Raw genomic sequence first — 15,572 nt, 5'->3', positions numbered from 1 at the left:
AAATTCCACCTTATAAATACAGCCAAACAAAACAATAATAGATACATAAAAGGATGCCTGTCAATACATTGTTTTTGACAGCAAAAAAACTGGAAACCAGTCTAATAACTGGATTTTTATTTTAAAGACAGGATTTTGCTATGTTGCCTAGCTGGCCTGAAGCGATCCTCCCGCTTCAGCCTCCAGAGTGGCTGGGACCTCAAGGTGTGTGTGCTACCACCCAGCTTATCAACTAGATTTTTAAAAGTAATTTTTTATTGCAATGGGATGCTATACAATCATTTATGTTATAAAAGGATATTTAATGACAGGGATATATATTCAAAATGTAATATACAGGATGTATTATACAGAAAAATAAAGGACAACACGACAGTGGTTATCTTTGGATGGTAGGTAACTGGTGGTAATTTCTTTGTCTCTAGAAATTCAGGTTTTCCATAAAGTGAAAGACTGTTGCAGAAAAGATGACTTAATGAATATTAAGATATTTCCAAAAACATCCCAGTATATTTCCCAAAACATTTCAGTGTAATTTTGGTACTTACTAATGCCTTTCTCTTTGGGAGCAATCTTCTCCAAGTCTTTTAATTGAAACACATCTTTCTGTTTAAAAGGGTTTTAAAGAAAATGAAAAGCACGTGTTTATTTTCTACTATGTATATTATCTTTTTAAAAAACTTTTATTATGGGTACATAATAGTTGTATACATTTACAGGGTATGTGTGATATTTTGATACAGGTATACAATGTGCTATGATCAAATTGTGGTAATTAGGGTATCCATCCCTTCAAACACTGATCATTTCTTTGTGTTAGGAACATTCCGATTCCACTTTGAGTATTTTAAAATATACAATATATTATTGTTAACTATAGTCGCCCTATCGTGTTCTACTATATATTTATATATACATCATAATTTTATGTTCATGAAAAAACGTATTTTAAAAATTGGCCTGGAAATGAACAGTATAATAGAATCAAGCATTTTAGAGCTTATAAGAAACTCTTTGATTATCTCATTCAATACCCTCAATAGAACTTAAAAGGAAGAGATTTTTGCATACATATACAATTTTTTTTGTTTGAGACATGGTTTCACTCTATCACCTAGATGGGAGTGCAGTGGCATGATCATGGCTCACTGCAGCCTTGACCTCCAGGGCTCAAGCAATCCTCCCACTTCAGCCTCCTGAGTAGCTGGGACTACAGACACACACCACCATGCCTGGCTAATTTTTAAAAAGTTTTTTAGAGACAGGGTCTCACCATTTTGCCCAGGCTGGTCTTGAACTTCTGGGCTCAAGTAATCCTCCCATCTCAGCCTCCCAAAGTACTATGATTACAGAGATGAGCCACCATGCTTGGCCAGTAGCATACAATTATTTAAAGTTCTTAGAGATCAGAACATAAAGAACAATCTTCCCACTTAAGTATAAAAACTAGTTATAGGCCAGCCACGGTGTCTCCTGTCTGTAATCCCAGCATTTTGGGAGGACTGCTTGAGCCTAAGAGCTGGAGACTGGCCTGGGTAACATATTGAGACCACTCTCGCACCACAGCTCTACAAAATCAAAAAATTAGCTGGGTGTAGTGGCGTGTGCCTGTAGTCCTAGATATGTGGGAGGCTGTGGTGGGAGAATCGCTTGAGCCTGGGAGGTTGAGGCTGCAGTAAGCTATGACTGTGCCACTATACTCCAGCCTGAGTATAGAGTGAGATTCTGTTTCAAAAAACAAAACAAGACAGAAATGATATCAAAAAAACACCAACCTAGTTATACTGGATCACTTGGTAACAGGAGCGAATTACCTTCTCTGACACTTTGATTTTAAGAAAACACAGACAGTGCTTTAACATGTGTGACACTGTACAGATTTAGCAATTCTAACTAAAAGCAAAACAGGCAACTGTCAGGTTTCGTGGAAGAGCTATACCTAAACAATAGGGAAATTATACAATTCATGGCTGCCTATCAATCATTCACATATACATGTTGCATGTCCACCATATGCAAAGGAAAACATTAAGGGAAGATATGCATGTTGAATATTTATATCTTACGACCAGGAAAAAAAAAAAAAAAACCTGTCTAGAATATTATTTTCTACTACTAATAAGCCTTGGTTGAAGTGGTGAAAAGAACTTGCATAACAAAAGTTAAATCATTTGAAAAAACTAAAGTATGTAGTAATTAGAACAGAAATATCGTGGCTGGGCATGGTGGCTCACGCCCCTGTAATCCCAGCACTTTGGGAGACTGAGGCGGGTGGATCATTTGAGCTCAGCAGTTCGAGACCAGTATGGCCAATATGGCAAAACCCTGTTTCTACTAAACATACAAACATTAGCTGGGCGTTATGGCGGGCACCCGAGTAATCCCAGGTACTCGGGAGGCCAAGGCACAAAAATCGCTTGAACTTGGGAGGTGGAGGCTGCAGTAAGCCAAGATCACACCACTGCACTCCAGCCTGGGCAACAGAGAGAGACTCAGTCTCAAAACAAAACAACAACAACAAAAAAACCCAGAAATATTTTGATTATTGTTACGAAAAATTTGGGATACAGTTCTTCCAAAATAAACTTGAAAAGGCAACTGCACTTGGAAATTATACTTCATAAAAATTTAAAACTTCTGCTCATCCAAGGGCACTGGAAAGAAAATGAAATGACAAATACCAACTAGATTAAAATAACTGCAAAACATGTACCTGGAAAAGGCCTGGCACCCAGGATATACATATATAAAGAACTCCTTTGAAGTACATTAAAAAAAAAGAGTTGATGGAGAGATAAGAAGTGGATAGATGAATATATATATGTGATAAAGCCAGAAGAATAAAATGCGAATGGTAGAATCTAGGTAGTAGGCATATGGGTATTCACTGAAAAACTCATCTTTGCTGTATGTTTGAAAACTTTCATAATAAAATGTTGAAAAAATTTCATCTCACTACACCTAAGAGTTAGTAAATTTAGGAAAATACTAAGTCATTGAACTTCGTGAGAGTATGAGATTAATTTTTGCACACTGAGGAATAAATTATTTAAACATAATACTTTAGAGTCTCAGGGAACATGTAATACATTACTGACTTGTAAGTCTTTAATGCATTAGAAAAATCAGTTAATCAAACCTCTTTGCAAATACTTTAAATTCCCTAGAAAAAGAACACGAACCATTGAGATATCTGCCTAAATGTAGTCACCAAGGAAGAGCTCCAGATGTACTGGCTGCCCCAGTGGGGCTGCTGTATAAACAAACAGGCTTGGAAAGAACTAGCCTCAGAACTCAGTGCGGTCATTGAAGTGGACAGAGCAAATGATCTTAAGTAAATCTCAGTTCTTAGACTCCCCGGCATTAAGCAGAGATAATGAAGAAGGGATGAAGACAATATAAAAAGAACTACGTGTAGGATACCATGGAAGACATATAATCCTAGATAATATTGTTCTTCTTTTTTTCTTTTTCTTTATTATACTTCAAGTTCTAGGGTACATGTGCACAACATGCAGGTTTGTTACATATGTATGTATGTGCCATGTTGGTGTGCTGCACCCATTAACTCGTCATTTACATTAGGTATATCTCCTAAAGCTATCCCTCCCCCATACTCCCTCCCCACAATAGACCCCAGTGTGTGATGTTCCCCTTCCTGTGTTCAAGTGATCTCATTGTTCAATTCCCACCTATGAGTGAGAACATGCGGTCTTTGGTTTTCTGTTCTTATGATAGTTTGCTGAGAATGATGGTTTCCAGCTGCATCCATGTCCCTACAAAGGACACAAACTCATCCTTTTTTATGGCTGCATAGTATTCCATGGTGTATATGTGCCACATTTTCTTAAACCAGTCTGTCATTGATGGACATTTGGGTTGATTCCAAGTCTTTGCTATTGTGAATAGTGCCGCAATAAACATACGTGTGCATGTGTCTTTATAGCAGCATGACTTGCAATCCTTTGGGTATATACCCAGTAATGGGATGGCTGGGTCAAAAGGTATTTCTAGTTCTAGATCCCTGAGGAATTGCCACACTGTTTTCCACAATGGTTGAACTAATTTACAGTCCCACCAACAATGTAAAAGTGTTCCTATTTCTCCACATCCTTTCCAGCACCTGTTGTTTCCTGACTTTTTAATGATTGCCATTCTAACTGGTGTGAGATGGTATCTCATTGTGGTTTTGATTCGCATTTCTCTGATGGCGAGTGTTGATGAGCATTTTTTCATGTGTCTGTTGGCTGTATGAATGTCTTATTTTGAGAACTGTCTGTTCATATCCTTTGCCCACTTTTTGATAGGGTTGTTTTTTTCTTGTAAATTTGAGTTCTTTGTAGGTTCTGGGTATTAGTCCTTTGTCAGATGAGTAGACTGCAAAAATTTTCTCCCATTCTGTAGGTTGCCTGTTCCCTCTGATAGTAGTTTCTTTTGCTGTGCAGAAGCTCTTTAGTTTAATGAGATCCCATTTGTCAATTTTGGCTTTTGTTGCCGTTGCTTTTGGTGTTTTAGACATGAAGTCCTTGCCCATGCCTATGTCCTGAATGGTATTACCCAGCTTTTCTTCTAGGGTTTTTATGCTTTTAGGTCTAATATTTAAGTCTCTATTCCATCTTGAATTAATTTTCATATAAGGAGTGAGGAAAGGATCCAGTTTCAGCTTTCTACTTATGGCTAGCCAATTTTCCCAGCACCATTTATTAAATAGGGAATCCTTTCCCCACTTCTTGTTTTTGTCAGGTTTGTCAAAGATCAGATAGTTGTAGATGTGTAGTATTATTTCTGAGGGCTCTGTTCTGTTCCATTGGTCTCTGTCTCTGTTTTGGTACCAGTACCATGCTGTTTTGGTTACTGTAGCCTTGTAGCATAGTTTGAAGTCAGGTAGCATGATGCTTCCAGCTTTGTTCTTTTGGCTTAGAATTGTCTTGGCAATGGGGCTCTTTTTTGGTTCCATATGAACTTTAAAGCAGTTTTTTTCCAATTCTGTGAAGAAAGTCATTGGTAGCTTGATAGGGATGGCATTGAATCTATAAATTACCTTGGGCAGTATGGCCATTTTCACGATATTGAGTCTTCCTATCCATGAGCATGGTATGTTCTTTCATTTGTTTGTGTCCTCTTTTATTTCACTGAGCAGTGGTTTGTAGTTCTCCTTGAAGAGGTCCTTTACATCCCTTGTAAGTTGGATTCCTAGGTGTTTTATTCTCTTTGAAGCTATTGTGAATGGGAGTTCATTCATGATTTGGTTCTCTGTTTGTCTGTTACTGGTGTATAAGAATGCTTGTGATTTTTGCACATTGATTTTGTATCCTGAGACTTTGTTGAAGTTGCTTATCAGCTTAAGGAGATTTTGGGCTGAGACAATGGGGTTTTCTAAATATACAATCATGTCATCTGCAAACAGGGACAATTTGACTTCTTCTTTTCGTAACTGAATATGCTTTATTTCTTTCTCTTGCCTGATTGCCCTAGCCAGAACTTCCAACACTATGTTGAATAGGAGTGGTGAGAGAGGGCATCCCTGTCTTGTGCCAGTTTTCAAAGGGAATGCTTCCAGTTTTTGCCCATTCAGTATGATATTGGCTGTGGGTTTGTCACAAATAGCTCTTATTATTCTGAGATACGTTCCATCAATACCGAATTTATTGAGAGTTTTTAGCATGAAGGGCTGTTGAATTTTGTCAAAGGCCTTTTCTGCATCTATTGAGATAATCATGTGGTTTTTGTCTTTCGTTCTGTTTATATGCTGAATTACGTTTATTGATTTGCATATGTTGAACCTTTCTTTTTTTTTTTTTTTTTTTTTTTTTTTTTTTAAAGACAGGGTCTCATTCTGTTACCTGGGCTAGAGTGCCTGAGTGACAGAGTGTGATCACAGCTCACTACCAACCTCAAACTCTTGGGCTCAACAGATCCTCCTGCCTTGGTCTCCCAAAATATTGGAATTACAGGTGTGAGCCGTGGCATCTGGCCCTAGATAACATTTCATAAAGCACTTATGACCTGGGCATTGTTTAATACATTATCTTATTTAATGCCCATACCAACACTGTGAGCTGGGTAAAATTATCATCTTCTTGGAGAGAAGAAGAAACAGACATAGAGAGGTCAAGAACCTTGCTTAAAGGTCACAAAGCTATTGAGTTAAACAGGTTCCAGATGCAAACTTTCAATTATTGAGCTACACTGTTCTCATGTTCTTCCTAAGTGCAACAGGCAAATAATTTATTACATTAGCACCTCTAAAACACACATACACGCACATATATATCCATCCATACATGATCATGTCTATGCCTCTTTTTCTCCATTTATATATTTATTTTAATTATCTGGCCATACGCATGGCCATTCCAGAGATCTGTGTGCCAATGGAAAGCTACTCATTTGTTTGCTGAAGTAATTTTTTAAAAAGCTCAACACATTTATTGGTGGCCTATTTTGTGCCTCAAATAGTCCCTGACGGTTCTTACTCTCTCTATGAGTTGTCATTATTACCAATGACTATGTTTTTAAAAGAGTTCCAAAACCTTGCAGACAGCCCACTTATGATTAGAGGCAATATAGTATGTGCTGCTTCATTAGTTGATTTTCTAATTTGATTAAAAAGGTAGTATTTGTTCACTGTAGGTAACAAAGAGTGTAAAACAAAATCCACCTGTATCTTACCATTGTTAATATTTGTCATCATGCAGTTTTTTACATTTTACACTTTCTACTTAACATTAAATTATAAGCATTTTCCCATGACATTAGTCTTGAAAAGGGGGCTGCTATTGACATCTAAAGAAAGTCAAATTCTGTAACAAATCCTTGAGTAGCCATATTTGATTTTGTTGGAATTTTTACTTGCCAATTGCAACAACGAAATTAGAATGTAGATTCCTGAATCTGAATTCCAGAATCCATGCTTTTCACTCTGCACCATTATTGTTGATTTGCTTTGAGATGTTGAAGCAAATTGAATATTTATCTACTTTTGACATCAGTCTGGATCCTGGATATACCATATCCCATTCATGAGAGAATAAATTAAATGGCCTCCATTACTTTTGCCAAATCTCTTATACTTTTCAATTCCATCAAAAAACTGATAGACTAAATAAATGAGCAGCAACTGATTAGGCTATAATGAAAAAAAGAAATAGGAATATATGAAATGAATCAATCAGTACAATTAATTCCCAGCTTTATGGAAAACCTCACTAATTACTAACGTCCTTAAACTGCTGATCCTCAGTTTTTCATGTTTTGGTGTTACTGAGGACAAGGTTTAAAACTTTTCAGTTAGAAACTGTCAATTTTTATATTTGAGATAATTAACAATATTGTAAAATGACAAAATAATTTCCCCAACACTCTCCTCAGCTTTCTACTGCCTTGTAGGAATTAAACCTACTTTTCTTGCTGAGACCATAGGAAAAATATTTCAACTCAGCAGAATAATTGCCGTAATTTTCATATAGAGACTTCACCAATTTATCTTCCTAACCATATCATCATCATAATATGATATCCTGTTCTGAACTGCCAATGACTTTTAAGAATAAGATTATACTTAGTGGGCAAATCCCCAGTGTATTTTGCTTTTTTTTTTTTTTTTTTTTTTACCAAGAATCTGCCTTAAAGTGAAAAGGGATTTTATCACATTAATATTCAATTTTACCACTTTTTCCCATCTTCACATTTGTATATGATGAAAATAGCCAACGAGGCTATGCAGGTCCTGCCAAGCCATATCATATGACTTGAAGTTAGTGTTGTTTTAGGTGAAAGATTTATGTGGCCTTTAACCTGAAGACAAAGAAAAGCTTTCCAGTAACAGGGTAAAGCCATGAGACAGGAGGCTCTAGAGCCAGGTACCTGGGTTTGAACTCTGGCTCTGTCACTTAGGAGATGAAACTTTAAACATATTTCCTGTTGGTGGCAGGTACAAATATCTGGAATAAATTAAGGAGGCCTGTGTACCATCAACTATGTGTTACACATTAGACAGACTTAAAATCCAAAGACATAGTATTTGGTACTCCCTCTGAAATCAAATGATCCTCCCTGGTTTGAATCCTGGAACTATGGCTTCTATTGTTTGAGATCCAGGACTGGTTGGCACCTAGGCAGCACTCAGGAGATGTGGGCTTTTGTCATTATTATTTTTCAAGCAGAAAGGGGAGACAATCAAATATATGCATCAGAAAATTCTGGTGCCAGTATACAGGACTGCTTAGGTGAAAGAGACTACCAACAGTGGGATATGTTTTTTCAACTCCATAACTCACAGGAGCCACAAATATTTGCAGAATCTTACCCATTCTTCAAGAAATTGATCAGTATTGATGTCTTACAAAGAAGGGCAGTTAACATTGGATGACATATACTTAAGATGAAAATTACACAAAATTACGTGTTAAAGAAAATGACTTACTGTTTCAAAAAATATTTCCATCATGCGAGTTCTCTTTTCTTCTGCACTCAGTCCTTTTTTCTTTGACTAAAGCACAAAAATTAAAAAGTAAACAATGCTTTTAAACACATTTTGAAAACAGCTGAATTTGCAACATTATTTGAAATTTTATGCATGGTCTTATCTGATACCAACAGGTTTGATACTCTCAAAGTCAGACCTAAAGACTCATTTTAATTACTATCTGCTAACCACTGTGGTAGGTGCTGCCAAGGTAGTAATTATAAATTGAGATAGAGCCTGGCATTTCATAGAAATTCAGTATTTATAAAATGAACCAATGATAAGCCACTGTATTGACCTTCCAAAGGTTTACAATCTCTCCAGAAAATAGATAGATGTAACTATTTATAGCTAATGAACAGCTACATGCAGCTACATGTACCAATTGCTACATAAATACCCAGAACAGAATGAATTCCACCATGCAGAGGAAGAAGGGTTACCTAAGAAGGACAGAGATTAAAAGGATTTTGGCAAATTGAGAAATGGTGAGAAGCACATCTTGGGGAGACCACACACAGGCACAATGTTACGGAAGTACGTGGAATTCTCCAGAAGGATAAGCAGTGGGGGATAATTATTGTATGAAGTATGTATGGGGAGTGGCAGATGGGATGAGAAAGGTGTGGGGTCAGGTTATGAAAAGCTGACTGTCCAGCTGAGAGTGGACTTCATTCTAGACAATGAGGAGCTGCTGAGTAATTTCTAAAGCAGACTAGTGGCAAGATTAGAGTTGCATTTTAGTAAGTTAATTATAGCAGCAATGTGGACGACAAGAGGGAAGGAGGAAAGGCCTATCCAAGTAGAAAATGGAAGCCTACTCAGGTTATTCTTCTGTAATACCCTTTAGCCAATTTGAAATTAAGACAATATGTAGCTGAAATATATGTTAATAATAAATTTTACAATATGTTGTATATAGAATATATAAAGCTAAATCCCAAGTTAGAAGAGAAAGGAGCCAAATTTCCTCCAACCCAAAGGTTTACAGGAAAAAACAAAACAAAACAAAAAAAAAAGAGTGAGCACTATCACCTCCAGTTCTCTAATTAAAAATTCCACACTAATATTTCTTATGTGATCTGCATATTTCTCAAACATTGTAGGGGATTATAAAGGAATATAAATTGTTTGCTTAAACAGCAGACATAAAACCACAGTTAAAGACTGCCCCATCCAACCAAAAACATCATCAGAAAATATGAGTTTACACAAGTGAAGACAATGATTTGGAATTGCCATTCTGGCTACACACTAGAGTGAGTGAGTCTTAATTCTTGTAAAACCTAGAAACCCACTAACTTGGCTGGGTGGTGGCTCACACCTGTAATCCCAGCACTTTGGGAGGCTTAGGCTGGAGGATCACTTGAGGCCAGGAGTTTGAGACCAGCCTGGGCAACAAAGCAAGACACTGTCTCAAAACAAAACAAAACAAAAAAAAGCCCACAAAAACAAAACAAAACAAAACAAAAAAAACAGTGCACTAACTTATTCCCACAGGAAAAAAATGATCAGGTATTTCTTGATGAGTAATATGGGTAAATAAACAGCTTAAAGTTTATATTTTTCTCTTCTTCCTCAGTCTACTCTCAAACACTGTTTTGCTGCAGGGTTTGGCTACTGACCCCATCTCCTAATATCTTATCTTTGATCTCATCTGCTTTCATGGTTTTAATTAACACTCACGCTGAGATCTCGTATCTTTACATTCACCCCTGGGTGTGCTCCTGAGCTTCAGTCTCATGCATCTACCCGCCTGCTGGACGAAATTCAACTCTGTCTAAACTCAACTCTTCCTCTCTCATACCTACTCCCCACAAACTTGCTGTTCTAGACCTTGAGTCTCAGATACTACCTTGTGACCCAAGCCAGAGGCCTGACAGTCATCCTAGGTACCTTCACCTCTCTTATCTCACATCCAACCAATCACCAAGTTCTGCCAGTTTCAGCATTTAATTACTTCTCTTATCTGTCCTGTCTGTTCTATCTCTACTACCACTGCCTCATTCAGGCCTTCATCATCTGTCTCCTGCAATATACCTCCAGTCCCCTAACCACACTTTGACTCACCCTCTATGTTCACATTCTGTGCTGGGAAAACATAAATATGACCATGTCCCTCCCTTGCTCAAAACCCTCCAGTGGCTCCCAGACATCCAGGCGTATCTGAGTACCCCAGTATGATATACAAAGCCCTTTATCACCTAACCCCAGGCTACCTTTTACAGCCTCTTCCACCACACCCCACCTCAAATTTTGCCATTAACAGAATGGAAACCTAAGCTACTTGAGTTGTAACACAAAAACTACTTGCAATTATCTACTCGAAGAATGCTCTCATTTCTGTCCTTAAAAAAAATGTTGTTCCTCCACCTAGAACACCCTCACCTCTCGCCTACTCAAAACTCCAAAACATCTCCCAAGGCTTAATTTAGGCGCTATCCCTCCAGAACTTCCCTGAGTTCACAGGCTAAGCATGTATTCCCAGAACACACCTTCGTCAAATCACTTACTACATTGAAAAGACGTTTACTTGTCTCTCCCAGCACACTGAAAAACTTCTTCAGAACATGAACTGCCTTTGCCTTTCCAGGGCTTAGTGCCAAGTTAGACAGGGGAGACATAAAGCTCTTAATTTTAGGACCATGTATCTAAAGCCCCCAACTCTAAAATTTGAGGCTGCTCAGGCTCCTAAGCCCCCCAACCCCTACCATACTCCCATAGATATAATGGGTGAATTAATCATAGTGAATTCAGTGACACCACGTATTGCCTGGCTTGGAGAGATAAATCAGAGAAATCTCAGGTAGGCAAACTCCAGGAACCCATACAGACCTGCTCACTAAACCTAGGGCTGAGAGCCAGGGTCCAGGACTGCTCTATCTGCCTGCCTTCATTCTTGCCTCTGCAGTATCTGATAAATCAAGCATGAAATTCATAACAGTTAGAAGACTCCTTCAACATATTTTTCTAGTCCAACAGGTCCTAAACTGCCATACATTAGAATCAGCTCAGGAGTTTTTTAAAAATACTGATGCCCAGGCTCACGTCGAATGAATGGAATCAAAATCTCTGGAATGGGACCTGGGCAACATATTTTAAAAATCCTCCAATATATTTTTAAAATCCTCTCCAACGTATTTTTTAATTGTGGCAGGGTTGAGAACCCTACTTTTGTCAGCCCAGAATCTGATGGCCATGTCAAGGGCACTGCAGGGCAGTGGGAATCCCTTAAGAACTTCAGTCTGTGGCTGCATTAGCAGAAAGCAGATCCCAAAGTGTTAGGAAAGATCCTAACATTTTGATATTCTAAACAGCTCCTTGCACTCCACAAGAATCTGTCCCCCAGAGGCAGGCAATGAGGAGAATCTAGTGTCCTGGTTTTAGGACAGTTTTAGGAAAGCTCTCAACATTCAGCTCAGCAGCTATGGAAGTTACTCAGGAAACGTGGATGAGCTCTATCATCCATTTCCATTGTTTTCAGCCTGATTTATTCATCAGTCTCTTTTATGACTAGAAATAATTTCTATTATTAACCACAGTAGGAGTATCATACCCAGAATTAAAATAACTAATGTAAAAAGATGCCATATTAATACTCATATTTAGAAACTTCTCAAAAAAATCAATGAGGATGTATTTAATATTTAATTAAGATTAGGAAAAACCTGGTGGTGTAAGTTAGCGATGCATTCAAATTAGTAGTAAGTCAGGAGACTCAAAATCTGACTCAAGGACTATGAAGCTTTCTGGAAGTATTTTAAGCCACTTTAAAAATCATGTTATCTGAGGAACCTTCTCAATTAGAAGTTATGGAATTCCTACAGCCAGCCCTACTCATCAGTTACAATAAAATTATGAAGAATTATTAAGTAGATGTCACTGCTGCTCTCAGAGTTCAGCACTGCACTTCTGCAATTTCAAAAATTGCCCGAACTCTATTTACTTAGGATGCCTAACCAAATGAAAACAGTTTCTAATTCATAATCAATCAAAAGTTTACCTTTGACCAACACTAAACTTATTTCCTGATCACATATTAAAAAATAGGAAGTCCGCATCGTATCAAGTTTTAATTTTTTAAAAGGATTCTCTATTATCAGAGGTAAGCTTCTGAAGAGTTAACACATTTAGTATTAGAAGGTGATTCATGTATAAAGAGAGAGAGATTAGGTAAAAGGACAAAGCGCGTTTGAGCTGCACAGTTCTCCAAGTCAGTTATACGAGGTCAGCAACCCTGCAGAGAAAAATGGTAACACTGAAGGGCACTGCTAACAGATTTAACTGTAGTCCTGTTTGGCTTCTTAGAGCACTTTACGCCCAGGTGGCTGGGTTGTTAGTTTAACCACAAAGAAGCCGTTATCATTTATAACTACATCTGGACAAGTATCTTCAAATAAATAGCATACAACTAGATCCTGGTGTCCCACCCCGCCCCCTTTAGCTCGGCAACATTTAACGGCCACTTAAGTAAATGAAGATATTAAAATCTTAGATCCATTTAACTAGATGTTGATTCTTCGCCAACTGAAGCAGAAAAAACGGCATGAAACTTTGAAGGTTTATGAAAATGATTTGATGGGCAGAAAGACCTTAAGCTCACAAAGCCGATCCGGAATCTTACCAGGACTTAACCGATCATGACAGGCGAGGAAGCCTTATTCAGTGCAGAGGGTCCTTAAAAAAGCATCAGCGCCCTACACAACCAGCAGCGCCCGGCACAGGAGCAGCGACTCCTGCCCTTTGGCAGAAACCGGGGCATTTTCACAGAAATGGACTAATTGGCACAAAGTGAAGATCCGTTAGGTAACTCGAAACTGAGAAGTTCTGGAATGTGCTCTACGTATTACAATACAGAAAACCACTCAATGGTGACAAACCAGGAGGGCGCTTTGGGATCAAGACGTTCGCTCCCCGCAGTCCCTCCCGCCCACTTGCGCTTTCTCTCCCCGTTCTTAATGGGGGGCTACACCACGCGTGGCCGAGGCTGGAGGCGTAGGGAGCCCAGGTTCTCAAGGGATTCGTGGTCTTTTAGATAAATCGGGGTTGGTGAGGTTCTCGAGTCACGTTCGCGAACGCTTCCCGCGTTCTAACTTAACCCGCCCGAACGGGCCCTGGGGACAGACGCTGGGTGCAGCCAGCCGGGAGGCCGCGGACGCCCCCCCCCGCCTCGGAACTCCGGACAGGAGCGGCGGGGAACGACGCAGAGTGCGGAATGGCCGCGGTGGGGCCGGGCCGGGCCTGGCCTGGCCTCTCCACTGTGAGGCCGAGAGCCGGGTGACCGCTCCCGCGGCCCGGCATGGCGGTCAACGCCAGGCCAGGATCCACACGCCAACGAGGGGCGGCGAAGCCCACACACTAGGGAGGAAGAATACGCGGGACCATAGCCTCAGTCCTTACCATGGCGCGGGCGCCGGGGATTCCGCTGGCTGGGCCTGCGCGTTGGGCGAGGGGCGAGGGGCGGGGCAGACCAGGGCGCGTTTGATTTTGGCGCCGCCGACACGGCGGGGGCGGAGCAGCGAGACCGAGAAGGTGGGGGAGGAGGCCGGTCCTCGGACGCGCGGCCCGCAGCGACCCCTAGCGGCCCATCCGAACAGCCGGCGGGGGAAGGGGCGCGGGCCTGAGGCCGGGGCGGGGGGAGCTTGTCCGCGTCTCACCCGACCGATTACAGAGCTGCATCCGTCTCCTCGGTATTCTGTGAATGTGACTTTTTTTTTTTTTTTTTTAAAGGACATCTTGCTTTTGCTTTTACTGCGTTTTCTTGGCGCCGCAGAAATCTGGCCTAAGTTTGGATTTAAAAAATAGAGGCGTTTTAGGCTGCTGAGGAAGTAAATGCTTCCTCCATCCTTGCGGATTTGTCTCGTCTGGGGCGGACTAGATTCCTTTCTTCTAATCTGTCCTCTAATCTGACCTCTCATCATCTCCCCCAGCCGCTACCCACTGCTTTCCAGCTTTTCACATCCTGTGTATGTCTGTTTTTCCCTTAGGTTTTAAAAAAGAAGGAAACAACGGAATTAATTTCGAATCAAAATGGTCAAAAATACGCTACTTCATGGCTTGAGAATAGATGCAGATTCAGAGCAAAAACTCAGGCCCCTGAAAGTGCTGAAAACATTTCACTGAGAATTCAATTTTCAAAATTATTATATGGTGTTTTGAACCAGTTTTAGGTGTAAGAAGTACGGCCCGGCGCAGTGGCTCACACCTGTAATCCCAGCACTTTGGGAGGCAGAGGCGGGCGGATCACTTGAGATCAGGAGTTTGAGACCAGCCTGGCCAACGTGGTGAAATCCCATCTGTAATAAAAATACAAAAATTAGCCAGGCATGGTGGCGGCCGCCTGTAATCCCAGCTACTCGGGAGACTGAGGCAGAAGAATCGCTCACTGCAACCAGGAGGCAGAGAATGCAGTGAGCCAAGACCGCACCACTGCACTCCAGCCTGGGCGACAGAGTGAGACTCTATAACACACACACTATAGTAAGTCGTGTAGATACTGTTAAGAGTAGCATCTAAAATCAGAATTTATGGCCCCTGTTGCTTCTGCTGGAGGCAGAGGAAGGGATACATTGAATTGCAGAGGTCCATTAATTTGGTTTTTCCTGTAAGAGCTACACCATGTAATTGATGATACATAAGGTAATTTTAAAATGATAAATGAGTACATTAAGTAACTACAGTAATGGTATATAAATTTGTGCTATTTGGGGAAAGCCTTGTCTTAATTGGCTCTCAGACTTGTTGCAGGTGAGTGGTGACTATCTGAGGCCAGTGGCACTGGGGTAAAAAAATTTACCAAGACAGTTGTAGGTAAAGAAAGGCAGAATCATTAGAGAAAGTATGAAAATACGTTGCAAGGGAGCAATGGGCAGAATCAGCAGAAAAGTAGCTGACTGCAAGGAAACAGAGGCTTGTTGGCGATTTTATAGAATAGTGCTTATGCTGTATACGGAAGAGGGCTTTGTGCAGTACTGATGTTACAGTCCCAGGTTTTCCTTAGCCCCTGCCTCTGAAGCGACACAATGCAAAAGCCTGCCCTAGGACAGTAACAAATTGACCCAAACAGGTCTTATCTTGGGAAAAATGAGTGCTAAATGGATATAAA

General features: G+C 40.1%; 1 protein-coding gene across 2 annotated transcripts in view; it reads right to left on the bottom strand.

The window, feature by feature from the left end:
* The window catches only part of MND1 (meiotic nuclear divisions 1), a 74,103-nt gene extending 60,144 nt beyond the window's left edge, over nucleotides 1-13,959 (bottom strand). Inside the window, exons 1-3 of one of the 2 annotated variants that reach the window (XM_008000030.3) lie at nucleotides 13,868-13,959; nucleotides 8,426-8,491; nucleotides 549-606 (exon numbers count right to left, since the gene is read on the bottom strand). In XM_008000030.3, the coding sequence (XP_007998221.1) occupies nucleotides 549-606; nucleotides 8,426-8,491; nucleotides 13,868-13,870 (127 nt within the window). In that variant the 5' untranslated portion in view covers nucleotides 13,871-13,959. Of the gene's footprint in view, nucleotides 1-548; nucleotides 607-8,425; nucleotides 8,492-13,091; nucleotides 13,326-13,867 lie in introns of those variants that run through there. The other variant, XM_008000031.3, reaches the window with a different exon arrangement.
* Between the last annotated feature and the right edge of the window lie 1,613 nt (nucleotides 13,960-15,572).

This window comes from Chlorocebus sabaeus, chromosome 7 (assembly GCF_047675955.1).
Source record: "Chlorocebus sabaeus isolate Y175 chromosome 7, mChlSab1.0.hap1, whole genome shotgun sequence".
NCBI classification, from domain to species: domain Eukaryota; kingdom Metazoa; phylum Chordata; class Mammalia; order Primates; family Cercopithecidae; genus Chlorocebus; species Chlorocebus sabaeus.
The sequence above is the reverse complement of the archived record's forward strand: the minus strand, read 5'-3'. Positions and strand labels throughout refer to the sequence as shown.